The following is a 20,426-nucleotide window of genomic DNA, read 5'->3' as shown; positions in this document are numbered from 1 at the left end:
GTCTGGCAGTTTCATGTGAAACCAAACATAATCTTCATGTACAATCCAACGATAAAGGTCCTCTGTTTCTAACCAAATGAATTGAAAATTTTATGCCCATACAAAAATCTGCATGCAGATATTTACTGCAGCTTTCTTCATAATTACTTAAATGTGAACACAACCAAGATATCTTTCCCTGGGTGCATAAATAGTGACACTTCCAGACAACCTAATTCAAGACTAAAAAGAAATTAGCTATTAAGATGTGAAAAGGAGGGGAAAAAAAATCTTGTATGTGCATTAATGAGTAAAAGAAGCCAATCTCAAAGAGCTAGCTACATACTGTAGGATTCTAACTATATGATATTCATGAAAAAATAAACTACAAAGACAGAAAAAAGGTCAGTGGTGGCTGGAGTAAAGGGGAGTGAACAGGTACTACACAGAGGGTTAAGGCACAGAAATTAACCTGTGTGATACTATAATGGTGGACACTGTTATTAAATACTTTTCAAAACTCATAAAATAAATGTACCATACCCAGAATGTACACTGTAAATCATGGACTTTGGCTGATAATATTGTATCGATGTAAATTCAACAATTTTAACAAATGCACTCCCCTGGTGGGGACACTGACAGTAAGACAGGCTGTGTAAGGAGAAGGAGTTTGCATGGTGTATATAGGAATTTTCTTGTAATTTCTGCTTAATTTTTTTGTAAACAAAGTGCTCTAAAACACAAAGCCTATTTAAAAGAGTAAAAAACAAAAATAGCTTTTAAAACTGTCAGTAAAGATGTCATATCTGAGAAAGACATCATACTCTCTGTGTGTCTGTCTCAGTCTGTCTGTCTGTCTGTCTGTCTGTCTCTCTCTCTCTCTCACACACACATACACACACACACACATACACACCAAATCCAAATTAAGAAACAAGCCTACAAAACTCTCACAGGAAACCATGCCAAGAAAGTCAAGGGAAGGAAAAGAAAGGAAAGGAAGAGAAAGAGGTGGGGTGGGGGGGCAAAAGGAGACAGAGAGAGCAAGAAAGGGAGAGACGGAGGAAAGAGGGAGGATAGAGGGAGAGAAAGGTAGACAGATAATTTTTCTAGATTAGGAGAGACTAATGAGGCTTAACAACCAAGGGCAATGACTTCTGAGTCATCCCTGATGAGGTATTAGATGAAAAGCAAAATCCAACTATAAAGAATAGCATTACAAAAATGGGAAATCTGATTATGGGTTATCTATATCAGTTAACAGCATTATACTTATGTTAAGTTTCTTGATTGTGAGAGCTGTATCTCGATTATGTAAGATAATTCTCAGGTGATACAAAGTTAATTATTAAGGAGTACAAAACGTGTTATAATTGCAACTGGCTCTCAAATGCTCCAGCTGAGAGCAAAGGAAAAAGACAACTGAGGGAGGAAAGAAGGGAAACCATACAAAATAAGACTAAGTAAAGTAACATTTTCTCAGAAACTGAATGGAATAAAGTATGAATCAAAATTTTATATCCAACCAAACTCTGATCTTTTAACAAAACTACAGAAAACCAGTCTTCTGATGTGTAAGAACTGCAAGCTGTTTATAAAGTAAGTGAAATAAATAGGACATGCTAATGTGAATACTGAATCATTTCTCTACTGTGGGAAACTGAAGGAGTAAATGAGGACCAAAATGTGTAATAGACACTGTGAAATAGAAAGAAAATGTTTAAAGGGAAAGGGGAACTGGGGGGAGCAGGGAAAAGGAAAGAAAAAAATTGAAAGAAAGAAGGAAAAATGGAAACAAAGTTTATGCATATGGGGAACAGAGGGGTTGAAGGGCGGACAGAGGAATGGGAAAAAAGAATCAAGATGTTATCATGTACAGGTACAAATTCTTGGTGATGTGATCATAAGGTATACCTAAATATAACAATAAACTCAATAAAAACTTAAAAAAAAAGAATCTGTTGAAGATGAATTTCACTCATCAGATGATTGGAAAACATTGGTGAAAAAGCTCATAATGAATAAAAAGCACTAAATAAATTTTAAAAAGGATATTTGATAATTGTTAAAGACCAGAATTCCCAATAACAAACTGTAAATATTTATGTGCCATTTAACAAAGTAGTCATCTTTACAAAGTAAAAATTCCTAAGATGCATGGAGAAACACAAACACAGCTAATGGGAATTTTACACATCACTCTCAAAGAAACGGAAAACAATTAAGGTTACAGAAGCTCTACAGAATGTGAGAAAGTTTACCTTAAACTAGAGGAGAAACTCTGCATTCAAATAGACAATTTATTTCATAAAATTATCTGATATACATAGTCATAAAAATTAAGCAAGATCTGTAAAAGAAAAATAACAGATCACATTATAGAACCACATTGCAATAAAATTCTGTAACTTGCTTCAAAAGAAAACTACTAATAAAATCGTAGGATTTCTTACACAAAATGTAAGTGCTATAAGTCAGAATCTAAGCAATTTAACTAAAATGATCTAAAGAAAATTCAGACTGTTGAACATATAAATACAAATGAGTAAAAACGAATGAAATAAAACATTAAAGTCAAAGCATAGAAAAGAAAAAAGTAAAGCAGAACAAAGGAGGAAGATATTAATGAGTGAGAACCAGACAAGACCACCACCACCACCAACAACAACAACAAATACAAAGGAGATTCTTTAATCTATACAATTTTTTTCCCCTAGGGAAACACACTAAACATAATATCTAGGGCTACAGGAAATCTTATTAAACTTGTCTCTAGAAATGAAAATATTAAGCAAAACCAAATTACACAGATGAAGACAGAGAAAGCTATCAGAGTTAACTTCAACAAAAAGCACCAGATAAGGCTGGCAATGTAGCTCGGTAATAAACACTGGGCACACACACACAAGACCCTGAGTTCAATTCTAAACGTCATTAGAAAAAGTACCAGCCCAATGAGGAATTCCACCAAGCCTTCAATAACCAAATAACTCCTGTATTAATCATTTTTATTTTCTGCATTTATATATTTTTAAACTGTTTTATGTTTATTTTTTAGGTATTGGGGATTGGACCCAGGGCCTATCTACTTAAGGCATATGCCAGCTCCTTTTTATTTTCATTCTGAGACAGGGTCTCCCTAAGTTACTATGTTGACCAGGCTGGGCTTGAATTTGTGATTATACTGCCTCAGTCTCCCAGTGTGCTAGGTAGTTCAATATAAGACAATTCATTAATATAATCCACTATATTAATAAACATGAGCAAAAAACATGTATTCGTCTCCATAAACTCCAAAGGTCATTCAACAAAATTCAACACCTATTCTTTAAAAAAAATCAGTAAAATATAAATTTGTGAATACTTCTTTTTTCTTTGGCTCTTCGAATTTGTAAAAAATAATTACTGGTGAAGATGCATATATTGGGTTTTTTGTTGCTTTGTGGTATTGGGATTTGAACCCAGGGCAATCACATTGAGCTATGTCCCCAGTTCCTTATTTTTTATTTTAAGACAGAATCTCATTAAGTGGCTAAATTGCCCAGGCTGGGCTCAAACTTGTGATCTTCCTGCCTCAACTCAGGAGACTACGGGAATTACAGGTGTGTGTCACCATGCTCAGCTATCTTGTCCACCCTCCCTTCTCTCTCTTGTCCTCCTTTTTCTCCCATTTCCCCTTCCCTACCAGTTCCTCTTCTCTTCTCTTTCCAGGTCTTTTTCCCCCACATATAAGAGAAAATATAAATATTTGTCTTTCTGTCTGGCTTATTTCATGTATCATGCTACCCTCTATTTCTATCAATTTTCTGGCAAATGACTATTTCCTTTAAATCATACACATGTATTGGCCAAAAAGCCAGCAATTTATTTAATGTGGACATTTACCATATATGTATATTATTGTGAAAGGAATAAAGTACAATTATGTAGGAGACAAGAAAAGTAGATTTAGTCAAATCAATTAGAGAGAAAGTAATAAAACTGTTGATATAATGAATAGCTATCTAGACAGCCCACATGAATAAGACATGAACTAATAAAACAGAATTCAGTTAAATAGCAGAATGTAAAACATAAACATCAAAAGCATACACACAAATAGATACTATATAGTCTCATATAATGGAAGATCATATTTACATTGGCAAAACAATGAATACGTAAGAATAAACAAGAAATGTACATAATCACAAAACATCTTAAAATATTATTTACAAAATTAGATTACAGCAAATAGAAACACATTATCTTTTTCATGAATGAGATGATTCAATACTCTAAAGATATAAGTATTCCCACTTTATTTAACTTACTTCCAATAAATTGTTTAAAAATCTGATTCTAATATGCATGTAGAAAAACATGAAACCAAGAATACCAAGAAAATCCTGAGAAAGAAAAAATGGCTTTAGAGGTGTGGTGTCACACAGAACAGCAGTATAATTATAAGTTTATGATTAAAACAGTGGTATTAGAGATGTATAAATTATATAACCCATGAAACATAAAAGAAAGTGTAAAACAGGACCAACTATATAGAGAAACTGGTAAATCATTTAAGTGTCAGGTGAAATCATAGGAGAAAAGGTATTCTTTTTCATAAATGATGCTGGGGAAATGGATAATTTGGGGAAGAAGATCTAGATACTTCACAATCGACAGATGAATTCCAACTATGCAAGATATAAATGCAAAATATTAAATCATACAAATACTAGAAGAAATAACAAAGTTTGATCAAAGCAATACAGTGAACATCTTGTTTTTAAACTTACTACAGTAAAAGACAAATTGCTGTTAATTCTCCACAAGATACCCTTACTCCAAAAACATTTAGCCCATCATTCTTGCTGTTTTTCTTAAGTAATTCTGGAAGTCCTCTTTTTGTGAATATTTTTAGGTGCACTGTCATGGACGTTTGGATGTTCTGAAGCAATTCAAAATGTTTGTCTTTCATGGTCATTCTGACTTCATGGAAGAGGCAGATGCTGCACAAGGTCAGATCTGGTGCATAAGAGCAATGAGGATACACAGGAACCTGCCCTTCCGTTAAATGGTACTCAGCAGCACCATTCACTGGATTTTTTACCACACATAATAAACTCACAAAAGGAGTCCAGAAATGCTTCAGAAAGTGGCAAGAATGATGAAATAAGTATGTTCAAAGTGAAGCACAGTACTCTGAGGATTAATGACAAGGTCTTTCACTGTTAATACATTTTTTTAAGTTATTCACCTTATATTTTGATCGCATCTATGCGTGAATAACAAATGAAAATTTCTAGTAGGAAGGGAAGATTTTAAAATTTTTTTAAACGACTAATTGTACATATGATGTGGCACTTCAATAAATGCATACAATATGTAGTATTTACAATGTATAAGGTATAAAGGTTTTCTAAGATGACAAAAATCTAAAAGCAGTAAAGAGATTGATATACCTGATTGGGTAAAAACAGAAGCCAAAGTCAAAGATAAAGGGCACATATCTCTAATTTACATAAAAAGGTCTAAAAAAAATAAAGAATAAAAAGATCCAAAACTAATTTTAAAAGTATCAAAAAAAAATCTAATTCACAGAATAAAAGGTAAGCAAATGATTCCAATATATACGACAAAACAATCTCTCATAAGGAAATATAAAATAAACTCACAAAGACACCAATTTTCATGTAACAATAAAAATTCAACATCAGGTTAAGACACTGTCTAGCCAAAGTTATACAGGTATTCTCATTCTTTTGTTGTTGGAACTACAAAGTGATACAATTTCTATGAAGGGCAAATTGGCAATCTTTAAACCCTGTAATTCAACACTGAAGAATCTACAAAGAATGCTAAAAATATATGCACAGCTACTCACTATAGCACTTTTTATAATAGCAAAGTTTGCAAATAACTCATGAAAATGAAGATATTTACTTGTGACAACTGATTTTGTGTACCAGTACTGAGCCTATGGGTCCCCTAGAAAACTGATCAAATATGATTCTGGGTGTTTCTTTATATTTTTCCATAAGCTTAATATTTAAACTGGTAGACATAGTAAAGCAGAACTCCTCTCTTAAATGGGAGTAGACCTTATCCATTCATTTGAAGGCCTAAAAAGAACCAAAAGGCTGACTCTCCCTTGAATGATGGAAGAATTCCTCCAGCCTTAGTGCCTTCCAACTGGGACATCATTTTTCTCCTTCCTGACTTCAGACTCAAACTCAAACATCAGCTTTGCAAGGGGGTTGAGTCTACTAGCCTTTGGACTAGGATTATACCATCAGTTCTCCTGGGCCAACTCCTTCTTATCTTATCCTGCAGATCTTCAGACTTATTGGAGTCCTAATTTTGTTTAATAGATCCCTAACTGTAAAAACATATTCACAGACAAAGACACACACAGAGAAACACAAATCCTATTGCTTCTGTTTCCACTAAAAACACTAATACAATACCAAATGGTGTCATCTCCATAATATTAAGCATAATATGAAAGGCAGAGGACAGTATATTATCTATGGAGATAAGAGTAGACATGTATGTGTATGTATATGAATTTCCTTATTTTTTCAAAAATTCATTGGTCAGATAAATAAAAAACAAATAAATAAGGTTATCTACAAAAGGCAGGAATAAATGAAGAAAACTGAAGGCAGACTTCTGAATATCTCCTTATCATTTTGACTTTACTTATTTTTATCCTCCAAAATTAAAATCTACAAATCTGAAAAATGCCTATAGCAAACTGATTATGTATACAGAAAAGAACTGTTTCAAGCAATTTTTTTTTTCTTTTTGCAGTACCAGAGACTGAACTTAGGGCTTCTCACATGCTGAGCAAGTGCTCTACCACTAAACTACACCCTCAGCCTTTTATCCCACCCCACCTTCCCATACCGGGAATTGAACTCAGGACCTTGTGCTTGCCAGGTAGGCAAGCTTTAACACTAAGCTAAATCCCTGGTCCCAACTAAATCCCCAGCCCTCTTCATTCTTTAATTTTTGAGACAAGATCTTACTAAGTTTCCCAGGGTGGTCTCAAATTTGGGATTTTTCTGCCTCAGCCTTCTATCTGGAATTGCAGTGTGTCTCACTGAACCCAGCTCAAGCAAATTTTAAAACCAATGTATATTTTAACATGGTAGGACATGTTCCAAAGATAAAAATAACTCCACAAAAATCTTAAACTTCATTTCATCATATTATTTTCAGGAGTTAGATTGGTATTAAAATTTTGAAACCTGTAATTTATTTACTTGTAAAGCATAGGATAAAAATGTTTTATTTGGAACTAATTCCTTCAGTGTAACAGAAAAGAGAAATATAAAACAAAGAACTTAAGCATAACCCCTGTTGGAATATTTGCAAACATATAATGTGATATATTGGGGATAGGACCCAAGTCCAAACACATAATTCATTTATGTTTTATGTATACCTTATACACATAGCTTGAAGGTAACTGTATTCAATAGTTTTAATCTTTTATACATGAAACAAAGTTTCATAGTAGGGAATTTTCCACTGGTAGTGTCATATTAGTGCTCAAAAAACTTCAGATTTAGAGTTTGGATTAGGGATGTGTGTAACTTGTGGTGTGTGTGTTTGTGTTTGTGTGTGTGTGTATGTGTGCATGTATTTCTAAGTCTAGTCCCCAAAAAAGTTGAAAAAGACAGGCTACTCATCAGGATAGCTATGGCCTAGCACTTACTTTCTAAATGTTACTTTCTCCCATAAGAAAGCAGAACTTCTTGAAGAAACAGCTTGATTGTAGGGAAAATAAGACTCAATAAAATAAAAACTAGATAGAAAATGTTCAAAGATAATGTCAGAACAAAGAAGCCAACTTTGACTGGTTCCCATTGACTAAATGTGGAATTATTTGAACACACACACAATAAAAACAAAACTAGGACTGATAGACAAATAGAATAAATAAAAATATAACAGGTTACAGTGATATTCCACAGAATGTTTAAAAACTTCACTTGCCATAATTACAATTATTACACACAAAACGTTTATTAGGAAAATTGGCAATTATGTAAACAGAAATACACATACATATGTATACTCTCAACCAGCCTATCTGAAGAGCATGTAGTCATCCCCCATTTATAGAGGAAATCGTTTAGTTCCAAAAGAATGTTGGCTAACAGATGTCATAGAATGATGCAACTTAAAATCATTACTTGGCAATTGCAAATAAAATATTTAATAAGCAGAAGTAAACTTAGTTGAGAGGCTAATGTGAGACAAAATTGACCCACAAGCGAAAATGTCAGTCCACACATTACCAGTTAACTACAGAAAGAAAATATAAGTCTATAATGGAAGGGTGTAGTAGGTAACACCTTAACCAATGATAACATTTACCATCTCTAATGACAGACAACCTGACAATAACCTATAACAGGATGCCATATGAAGGAGAGTTTCATCTAATAATTGTTTTTCTTTTTGTAAAAATACGTGACCAGCTTCAACCCTTTAGACCAAATTTTGTTTCAAGGAATAAGAAATTTAAGGAGCAGCTAAATGACATCATGAGAAAGCAATCACATAAATTCTGAATGGAGGACACAAAACTAGTTCCAGATTAGGGTACAATCACATGCACTCTCCTAGTTCTTCTATGATGTGAAAATAATTGTATATAACCTAAAAAAAAAAAATCAAGATTTCAAAAGAGCTGAAAATAGAAAGATATCTAAAAGAATGAAACTGCAAAGAAGGATAAGCCTTTCCTAAATGAAAGTGACCAGGCCACTGGGGGCAATGGTTGAAATGGTACCTGAGCAACAAAGCATCAAGCAGCTTCCAGGACAGAGTGGCATCACATGGCTAAATGACAACTAACAGTGCCTTTAAAGGATGTTTAAGTGGTATGACAGATTGGAATCATCAAGAAACCCACGTACAGAGAGAATTCTCCCCATTCATGTCCTGGTTCCCCCCTCCTTTATCCCTGTAGGTCTATTTACAAGTACATGAAGATTGGTAATGGAACTAAAAAGCAGAAAAAAAGATATCTTCTCCTGGGCTTACATCCCAAGGCTTTGCCAACAGATTAGTCCTGTACTACATGTAGAACAAGATTCAAACACTCCCAAAGTATTTGAAATCAGAAGTGAACTGAAACTAAATAGATAATCAAGCTCTCACTCAGCTAGCTCAACTACTGATAGAAAAATCTTTCATCCTAGCTGGCTGTCAGAAAACTCATGGCCTCTCTGGGGAAAAATAATATATGTGACAACCTCTTCTACCACAATGCCAGCATTTAAAAAAATTATCATATACACAATGAAGCAAGAAAAATGATCCACAGTAAAAAGAAAACAGCTGAAAGAAACAAACCTTTATAAACCATGTTAAAAGTAAGCAGAAGTTTAATAAATTTGTTTAAAGGAAAAATAAAACTAAATGGGTGAAGATGGAGAACTTCAATATAAAATAAAGTCTGAAGAGCCAAAAAATTACTATATAGAAATTAATAAAAATGATATAATCTTGACAATTTTTTAGTAGTACACGTTTGTAGTACACAATGTTTATATTCCTTGTTAGGAATTGGTACATGTACACATTATATCCTAATTCCTTTTTTCATTCTCTTGCCCTATCTTCCCTGCCCACTTCATCTATCTTTTGATTCTCTTCTTTTGTGTATGTGTTGGGTATATGTGTGCAGTACACAATGTTTACATTCCTTCGTGAACTTGGTACCACCTAACACATCTTAATTCCTTTTTTAATCCCCTTTCCCTCTCCCTCCCTCCATCTCTTGATCCTCTTCCCATTTGAGAAAAATCTGCTGCCCTACTTCCTATTACCTGCCATTTGCTCTTTATTTCTGCTTCTCATATAACAAACCATAAGATATTTAAGCTTTGTGTTTATTTCATTTAACATTATGGTCTCTAGGTGCATCCATTTTCCTACAAATGACTCATCCATTTTCCTATATTATCATTCTTATGGCAAAGTAGTACTTTATTGCGTTTAAGTACCACAATTTCTTTATCCATTCTGATGATGGACATATAGGCTGCTTCACTATATATATTGTGTGGCTATAAACGTGGGTATTATCACTGCAACGTAACACCTTTAACTCTTTAGGGAAGATACTTAGAAGGAGAATAGGTGAGTCAAATGGAATTTCTAGTTTCAATTTCTTTGTCGGGGCGGGGGGACCGGGGCTCAAACTTGGGACCTTGCATTTTTGCTAGGCAGGCGGTGGAATCAATGAGCTAAATCCCGACCCTCTAGTTTTCGTTTTGAAGAATCTCTACATTGGCATTTTTCTTTTCTTTTTTGGTACCAGGGATTGAACTTTGGAATCAATGGAATCTCAATGTTGTTTTAATTTCCATTTCTGTAGTTGAGATAGGAGGCAGGGTGTAGCAGGGGAAGTAAGAGGGCCTGTTAATGACAAGATCCCAGAATAACGCCAAATAATTTCCAAAACCCATATATAAAACTTCTTGTGGGCTTCTTGTAGACGACATATAAGGACACAGACATCATGATGAGCGTGTTATCATGACTCCTCAGGGTAGGCCATCCTGTGCTTCCCAACACAGGGGACACTTTTTATTTTTGCTTTTATCTTTTCCTCTCTTGTTTGACCTAAGTTCACTCTGCAGTCAGTTTCACCCTTACTCCTCCACCCTTCCCTTTTCAAATAAACTTTTGGCACCATTTTAGTTTGTTTCATTCTTTGAGAGAAGGAGGACCCACTTCTAAAGGAATATAATATAATTACAATAACACAATTACCAGTGAGGTTGAGCATTTATTCATATATTTATTGGTCATTTGTACGTCGTCTTCTGTGAAATTTCTATTCATTTCACTTGCCCATTTTTTCATTTCAGGGGGAGTCTAAATTTTTTTGAGTACTTTATATTTTCTAGATATTAGTCCTCAGAGAAATAGCTAGCAAAGTTTTTCTTACTCTGTAGGTGGTCTTTCACTCTGTGGGTTCTTTTACTGTGCAGAAGCTTTTTAATTTGATATGATCCCCTTTATTGATTCTCAGTCCTATTTTCTGTGCAGAGTTCTGCTCAAAGAGTCCTTGCTTATAACTCTAACGTCAAGAGTTTTACCTATGTTGCCTTCTAGCAGGTTAAATGTTTCTGTTCTAACATTTAGTTTGATTTATTTTGATTTTAGTTTAGTACATGGTGAGAGATAATGGGTCCAGATTCAATATTCTGCAGGTGTACAGCCAGTTTTCCCAACACCATTTATTAAAGAGACTATCTTTTCTCTGGTGCATGTTTTTGGCCTCTTTGTCAAGGACCAAATAGATGAATGTGCTTGGGGTTGTTTCTATGCCTTCCGTTCTCTTCCTCTGATCCTCATGTCTGTGTTTGTGCCACTATCATGCTGTTTTTAATCACAGTACCTTTGTAATATAACTTCAAATTCACTCTTGTTATCTGGGATTTCTTTTGCTATTTCTGGGTCTCTTCTGGTTCCATATGAAATTTAGGATTGTTTTCTTTAGTGTTGTGAGGAATGCTGTTGGTATTTTGACTGAACTTGTATTAAATCTGTATATCAATTTTGGAAGTATGGCCATTTCGATTAAACTGGTTCTGCGAGGAACAGGAGGTATCTTTCCATTTATGTTCTCTTCAATGTTATTTTTTCAGAATGCTGCAGCTTTTAGAGGTCTTTCATTACCTTAGTTTGGTTAATCCCTAAGTATTTAGTTTTTCTTGCTGCAATTGTGAATTTCTTTCTCAATGGGTTCATTATTTTTTTCCCTTAAATTCTTTCACCGGTACATTTCAGGTATACATCTACATTTATCATTGGGAACTTGTAGTTTTACATGAGGTATCTTGGTTCTTATTTTTTTTCCCATTCTCTTGCCCTCCCTTAAACACGTCTACCTCTCCCTATTTACAAAGATTTTGTTTCCATTTTTTCCTTTTCTCATATTTTTTCCTTTCCCTTCCTCCTTTCTCCTATGCCTCCGACTCCCCCTACCCCTTTGGACCTTTCCTTCTGTTTCACATTAGGGTCATTATTAATGTACAAGACCACTAATGATTTCTATGTGTTGATTCTGTATCCCACTGTACAAGTGAATTTACTTATTAATTCTAAAAAGAGTTTTTTTGGAGCTAGTGGAGAGAAATTATAATCAATAAAATTGAGATTTCCCCCCACCCCAGAAAAGAACTAATGAATAGAAGAGTTGGTTCTTCAAAAGAATAAACAAAACAGAGAAACCTTTAGCCAATCTAACCAAGGAAAGGAGAGAAAAGACCCAACTAGACGTGGTTAGAAACGAAAAAGGTAAAATCACAACTAATCCTAACCCTAATCTTCACCCTCCCACATTATTAAAAAATTAATAAAATCCAATCACTCCTGTTGTCAAAACATCCAATGACTTCCTGTTTTAGAAAAAAGCCATGGTCTTTACAATAGTTTACAAGATCCTACAAACTGGAGGTGTTCACTGTCTTATCTTCTACCACTCTCCCCCTCTCATTCTGCTCTAGCCACACTGATCACCTCGCTGACTCTTAATCAGCACAGCAGCTTCTGCCATAAGGTTTCTGGACTTGTGAGGGATGACCAGCTGTCTTGCTGTCTTTTTTCATGTCTTCTGCGTATTATCACTTCAGTGAGAACTTTTTTATGCATCCTACCTGAAATTATTTTTCCTTGTTTTATTTTTATCACAGCAATTACCATTACTGGAGTAGAATATACTTAATGTACTGTTTCTTACCTCCCATCCCTACTAGTGTATATACTTCAGAAAAGTAAAGATTTTTGGTTGATTTTGTACTTCCAGTGTTTAGAACATGACTGGTACAAAGTGGCCAATTTCTAAATACTGTTTCTTTAATAAGTAAACACAAGAATTACTATGATTTGGATCTTAAGTGTGTTAAGAGGGCTCATGTGCTAAAAACCTATTTGCCAAGAAAAATGCTACCAAGAGATTGTGGAAACTTTAGGAGGGGGCCCTAGACATAGATTTTGAGGTTTGGGGGCCATGCCCTCAAAAGGAACTATGAAACCCAGTCGCTTTCTCTTTCTTGCTGCCTGGCTATAAGGTGAGCAACTGCTCTATCGCATACTTCCAGGACCAAAAGCAACGAAGCCGACTGATTATCAACTAGAACCTCCGAAACTATGAGCCAAAATAAAGCTTTTTTCTTTATAAGGTGATCATCTCAGGTACTTGTTATAGTGAGAGAAAGCTAGTGTGAGAACTAAACTAAAAACATTTTCTCTAGCCAGGAGTAGTGGCACATGCCTGTAATCCTAGCATTCAGGAGGCTGAGGCAGGAGTATTGCTGTGAGTTCAAGTCCAGCCTGGGATACTCAGCAAGAGTCTGACTCAAAAAATTTTTTTTTCCTCTGAATTAACTGTTGAATAAACAAAATAGGCATTATTAATTTTAAAATGAGATAAAATATATTTTAATAGAAATAACAGAAAGGAAATATAAAACCTAAGTTAGCATAAATTTCATGTTCACATAGAAAAATGATTGTTTTCTAAGAACTTATTTTTAAATTCAGTCAATATAAAAATCTTCAATTTTATGACATTAGGAGAATTAGTATCAGCGGTATTCATTTCCTGATATTTTGAATACTAGAATTTATGAGAAAAAAATCGAAGTCAATATAAATGCTGAAATGTCTTGAATCATGCATCAAATTCAAGTTTTTAAAATATTTTAAATGTTTCAAAAATTTTAACTACTCATTTTTACTTCATTAGAACTGTTATCCGAAGACTCATGGATGAAGTCAACTATTAAATCTTTCATATTTTAAACATATTAATGTTTAAGGGTAGGAGTATATACAGTTCAATGGTGGAGAGCTTGCCTAGCATTAATGAGGACCTGGGTTCAGTCTCTAGCTCTAAAAAAGAAAATATATTTTGTGTATACACACACACACACACAAATACTGTATTAATGTTTAAATGTATTAAATACATCCAAAGACATTTTCAAAAAATAAAGCAAAATCAAAAGTTATGTCAAAGAAAAACATTCTGATAAAAAAGAATGAAATAAATCTAGGGAAAGTGAAGCAAGTAGAAAGATGAGGTTATTTAAAAGGCATCATCTGTTTAAAAATGTTTCTAGTTTACCATTTTAGTACAACGAATTATATGTAGCATTACTTAGATTTATACATTTAAAGAACACATGAGAAACCAAAAATATTAGTTTCATAAAATCACTCACCTACAACACCATTCAATGCGACCTTCACCCTCACAAGTTTTTGCCCAATGATTATCTGCCAAATTTTTCATTGCAACGGCATATTCACAAAGTGTTTCCTCATCTTCACAGTGTTCTCTCCAGATCTTATCAAAATCTCCCACTAAAAACAATGGGGAAAAAATAAATAAGCTAACTTAAAAACATCTGTAATTTCAGCAAAACCTCAAATGGTTTAAAAATAAGTGGACAAACCATGAAGTAAATGATTAAGTCTTAAATATATTTTAAAAGTTCCTTTGAATAAAATAGATATAGCATTTTAATTACAATTTAAAATAATCAATTTTACTCATTTTAATATTTTTAAAGCTGAACATAACTAATAAAATAGAGATACATGAAATGAATTGAGACTCATGAATAGTAGGTTTATGATAATTTCCATTTTAAATATAAGCTAAAACTGGGCATGGGGCCACACATCTGTAATCCTAGCACTTAAGAGGGTGAAGCAGATCACTGCAAGTTTGAGGCCAGTCTGGGCTACGATATTGAGTTCAGGGATAGCCTGGACTACGTCGTGAGACCTTGTAACAAAAAACCTGAAGTAAATTAAATAAATAAGAGTCAAAAATTTATAAACCAAAGGCATCTGGTAGAAGAAAGTAGTGCATTCAAGCACTAATTTTTCAGATATAACTGTGTAGTAAGATCTCACAGCAACATTGCAGAAACACCTAAGCTTGCTTCTTGGCTGTTACTTTCTTGGATCACTACATACTTATCAACTGCCTATATTAAAAAGGAGTTGGCAGTTGAGACGATAATGTAAATTAGCAACGAACTAAGTATCTTATTTACCTACTCATTACCTACTCAAACATGCTCCAGGTATACATTACTTTAAAAAGTAATAACCCTAAGGTAAAAATGTTGCTTAGAAGTATCATAGAAGCCTCTCTGAAGTTTTAATCTTATGTAAACACTCTGAATAAAATCTGTAAGTTAACCTACATTGTTTCCAACTACTATTTTGGTTAAAAATGAAAACAATAATCATATTTAATATGAAATCTGAAACATCACTGTTGAAGAATGGTTTGGCCAAATAATAGACCTTAACACAATTCTAAGGGTAGAGAATAAACAAAAAAACAAAGCATCAGGATGGCTTCATTCAACGTCCTTAGACATGGTCTTGCCTCATGTTCAAACACAGGCAATTATTTGGTGACAGAATAAACTTTAAAATATAAATAAAATAGCCTAAGGTAAGAATAATTACACCGAATTCTTTAAAACTAATGAATTCATTTTTCTTGATTTTTTTTTTTTTTACCAGAAAGTGGATTACAATAGTTCAAATGTAGCAATCAACATGTCCCATTTGCTATTTTAGTACTGAGTTGAAACTCAGCCCCCAGGTGAACTATTAGCCCCCAGTTTGACCAAGTCAAGAAAGAAGACTTAGGGTGCAAACATACCCTCGCCCAGATATTGTTCAGTTAAAAGGATATTATATGTAGCAGTCTTAGTCTCAGTCTGAACACTGATGTTAAAAAGATAAAAAGTTTAATTTGAAGGAGGTTACGTATCAATATTTTCATTGGTCATAACATGTGTGTGTGTGTGTGTGTGTGTGTGTGTGTGTGTGTGTGTGTGTGCGCAGTTACAGAGCTCTTAATGTGTTATATAGCAGACTTTATCTGGCCACTGAAACCAAGAAAACAAAATATTTTACAAATTCTCAAATAAAAGTACTTTCATTTAGCAACATCTTTCAGATGTAACTATCAAGTCTCTAAATACAACCGTAGGAAGTAAACTTTTTAAAGCAATGTCTTGATTAATGATACATTCATAAACCTATGGTGGTTCGTAACACTATTCCTCATTTTATTTACCAGATTTGATGCTAAATGGCTCAATAAGACAGAGTATAGTTTTTAAAGGTGCTTTATCTATTGTTGAGAGCAGTATCTTCAGCTTTAGAAGGTCCTTTATTAGAATTTGCTTCAGTTCCACCATCTTCTATAATATGATTATAAACAAATATGTAAGTGTAGTACATGTGCTATAAATACAAACCATTCAAACAAAAGTACTATCATCAAATATATTTTAGAAAAGCTATATTTAACACAAATAGATTCCCTTTCTGCAAGACTTACCTTCAATTATATAGAAGGTATAACTTAAAAACAAAGCTCACGTTAACTGAGGATGTTAACACACCTTTCCATTCGAATCTGCCCTTTGGACTAGGCAGAGATAAAGGGACATGCTCAGGGGGTTCCAGCAAAGCTGAAGAAGGCAGAACAGAAAAGCAGGCAGCCTACATTGAAGTCCAAACTTTATCAGGGATGGTGACTGAGTTGCGTGTCTGTCCATGTCAGCGGTGGACTTGGAGGATGCTATATGGGGCACTACCGGCAACTATTACCTATTCTTAACAGTCCTTACCATGTCATTTGTATACTTTGAAACTCCATTTACTCTGTAATTATCCACTGGCTAAAAGATGTAAAGACAACTGTAAATGGACAGAAACCTACTACCCTATAGCTTTTTAGATGACCTTTGTTTTTCCACACTCAATAAACTAAGTTTAAATACTGTTCTGTGGAGTTTAAAGGCTTACTGTATGCTTTACTGATATTTTAAGGAAGGTTTCAAATTGTCTGTACGTTTACTCAATTAAACCTTTGTAGATAATTTCAATTTTAATGTTTAGCAGTACAGTCTACAAACTCTTAAAAAGTGTGCTGACACTGAAAAGTGACAATTGGTAGAATGTAATACATATATATATATATATATGACATATATATATATGACATATATGCATATATAATTAGGAAAAAACAATATAATTTTATATACTTTTCATTTTATCAACAGATATGCTGAAAAAGTATTCTGTTAAACACTATAGAGAATAAAGTTATTAAGTAGGAATAAGTATCAAAAGGAGAAAACACATGTTAAATATAATGCAGTAGTATGCTATAATAAAAGATGTGAACCTGGTATGTTTCCTATGCCACATGTAAGGCACTCTAAAGCCAGAATTAATTAATAGGCATAAAGGAACATATTAGCAGAATGTGAAAAGTACACTCTCAAAGAAATAGAGTGTGGGCTTTCAAGACAGAGAGGAACCTTATGCCCTGCAACTGGAACTTATGTTTCTCTTCAAGGGGTGGAAACCCATACAATCTGTGAGTTTATAGTAAGTTCCCTCTTGGGTCTTGAAACTTGAATTTTTAATTCACGTATTTATTCAATAAAAATGTATCAAACCCCAAATACTAACTACTGAATATGTTAAATATCTAATGGTTACAAAGTTGAATAAAAAAGAGTTGCCCTTTAGTTCTGAGAAATTTTCTCTTTCTAGAACACCTTGAAAGCTTTAGCAGGGTATTATTTTCAATGAAGTTAATAAGCAGGATAAAATAAGGAAAATAGGTTTCTATAGTATGGAAAATAATGTATTTAACCATTAACTATGATATTTTCAGAATATTCTATGATTTGGGTTGTGAAAGCCAAAATAAATTTAACCATCCTAGGATACATATGCAAATTTCCTCTTCTGTCTTGGTCAAACTGCATACATAAAAATATATTAAAACTTGATTCAAAGGATTTGGGGTTTTTAGGTATATGCACTTTGACCAAGTCAGCAGAGGAAACTTGTAATCCAGTAACAAAATGACAATACTTTTCATTATCAAAAGGCAAATCAGAAACCAGAACTCACTGAGGTCTGATGATTCAGTGAATACAAATGCTTATTCAACCAGTCCAAATTCTCAATAATTAATTAGCCTTATAGTTTATTTTACTATTGTAGCATTTGAAAATTACCAAAAAATTACTGTAATTAATGACCCATTTTTTATCTCACTTCACATAGGAATTCTAGGAAAAAATGAATATATGGGTAGTGGGGAGAGGGAGAATATGAATATTTCAAACAAATATATACATACACTTCACTTTACCCAACAACAGAAAATTCAAAAATTACTTTTAGCAAGTGCAGTTAAAATGTGTCCTGCAACCTAATTTGAAATTAAGTTAACAAACATTACATAATCAAACAAAAAGAATAAATTTAGAGAAGAAATTAACACATCGCTTGTTCAAATATAGTTTTAAAATTAACTTAAGGTTCAGTTTAGTCTAAAAGATAGTCATCTGTCCTATAAAATTCTAGAACAAAATTCACATTAACATGACTTCTATTTACTGTATTCCCTTTATATTCACTTTTTTTTTTTTTTTTTTTTTTTTTTTGTACGGGGGATTGAATTTGGGACCTTGCACTTACAAGGCAAGCAGAACCACTGAGCTAAATCCCCAGCCCTTATATTCACGTTTTTAAAAACACTCACTTAAAAAAACTAATTCACAATTTTAAATGAGTCATGACAACTCGCCAAACCAAATTCAGTATGGAAATCAATGAATCAAATTATTCTGAATCTTGGTCCTGTACCAAAATAATATCATGATTACTAATTAAAGTCACCTTCACAATGATTATATATCAAAAATAAAAGCTACAAAGCTACCTATAAAAAGATAATAACTAAGTAGTAAAGACTAAACCACACATTAATTTTAAAATTTATATTTTAGTAATTTTGTGATTATTTATAATTACTTTGACTGAAAGTATCTTTATAAAGCTAAGCACAATAAAAAAATTTAGGACCCACCTATTTTTGCCCTTACCTAATGCCCTTAAGAATGTTCTATGACAGTTCTAAACTCAAAGAAACCAAAAGAATCCCTAAACCATCTCTTTAGAGTTAATACTACCTTTATTTTATGAAATAAGGCCTCTGACATCTGGGACAGAACATTTTTTCCTTTTAAACTGAATTCCATTTGTCTAAAGAGAGTTTACCTGATTCTCATTTGATCATCACTCCCCATACATGCACCTACCATGCATATGGCACTCATTCATTTATACACACTGTCTTCTAAAATCAGGTGTGACTTTCCCCATTAGAAAGTTTAAATTAAAGCTGGATGTGACGGCACACGCCTGTCATCTCAGCACTCTGTGAGGCTGAGAGAGGAGAATAGTAAGTTTAAGCACAGCCTAGAAAATGTAGCAACTTACTCAGATCCTGTCTCAAAACAAAAAGTAGAAAAGGGCTAGAAATGTAGTTCAGTGCAAAGGCCTTGGGTTCAATTCCCAGTGGGGGAAAGAGGGATGAAGATGAGGAAGAGGGAGAAGAAAAAGGTATACATTTTGAAAGGCTACCTTTGATTTATAACTTGTATAAATTGCACAAGTTAATCAAAGTGCCTGTGATGGGCAACAAAATATTTACATTTCCACCATAATCAAAATATATAAACACCAAAAATATAAGCAAATCAAATTAGTTTCTAAGGTATAATTCAATCTATACATAGTTGTCAACTGCTAATAGTGAATCCAAAGCAGTGAAATTCAAATATTTCCAAGTAGTTACTGTTATCAAAATAAGACAAAAGATTTAGAAAAATGGCTTAAAATCATTTTTATGGAGACTCCATTTTAAGCTGATTAAAAACTTTTTATTTCTCTTTACCTTATCATCAAAAGAAAAACATGCAACTGTAAATGTGTTCACATTGATAAGTTCTTTGACAGCAGTATGTATCTTTTTGGATACATATATCCAAAATGTTGGATATATCAAAAAGACCCAGGGCTGTGGATTTAGCTCATGGGTTCGGTGGCCTGCCTTGCAAGCGCAAGGACCCGAGTTCAATCCCCGGTACCAAAAAAAAAAAAAAAAAAAAAAAAAAGATACATAGATCCTTTTGGAAAATCTACAAGGGAAAATGGTTGGCAATCTGTACGGCTTATGTCTAGATGTTCCCCCAAATTCTCACGTGGTCACAAGTGGGGCTTTGTCAGAGGTGGCTGGATCTAGAGTGTGTGATGCTGGGATTAGGAGTGTGTGATTACTAAATCAGCCCACTGATTAGTTTGGCAACACCCTAATCCCAGAAGCCTGGATACAAGGGACAGAATAAACTGTAATAGTACATAAGATCCTAATGAGATAACTGACATTGTGAAATGGGAAAAGGGCTAAAGGTGTAGGGAAAGTGGGAAGGGTAGGGGAAAGGAAATAAGGGAAAAGAAAAAATATGAGAAAATGAAAAAATGGAAATAAAGTGTTTGTAAATGGGGAGGGGAGGAGGGGG

The 20,426-nt window shown here is 33.6% G+C and overlaps 1 protein-coding gene across 1 annotated transcript in view; it reads right to left on the bottom strand.

Annotated features, from left to right (window-relative positions):
- Bmt2 (base methyltransferase of 25S rRNA 2 homolog) overlaps positions 1-20,426 on the bottom strand; it is a gene marked incomplete at its 5' end in the record, with an annotated part of 65,243 nt that overhangs the window by 32,605 nt on the left and 12,212 nt on the right. The window contains one exon of the mRNA XM_010603670.1: positions 14,220-14,361. Coding sequence (XP_010601972.1) covers positions 14,220-14,361 — 142 coding nt within the window. The remainder of the gene's footprint in view (positions 1-14,219; positions 14,362-20,426) is intronic.

Source organism: Fukomys damarensis, unplaced genomic scaffold (genome assembly GCF_012274545.1).
Source record: "Fukomys damarensis isolate Sample0158 unplaced genomic scaffold, DMR_v1.0_HiC HiC_scaffold_4, whole genome shotgun sequence".
Lineage (NCBI taxonomy): Eukaryota > Metazoa > Chordata > Mammalia > Rodentia > Bathyergidae > Fukomys > Fukomys damarensis.
This window is presented reverse-complemented; position numbering and strand designations above follow the sequence as displayed.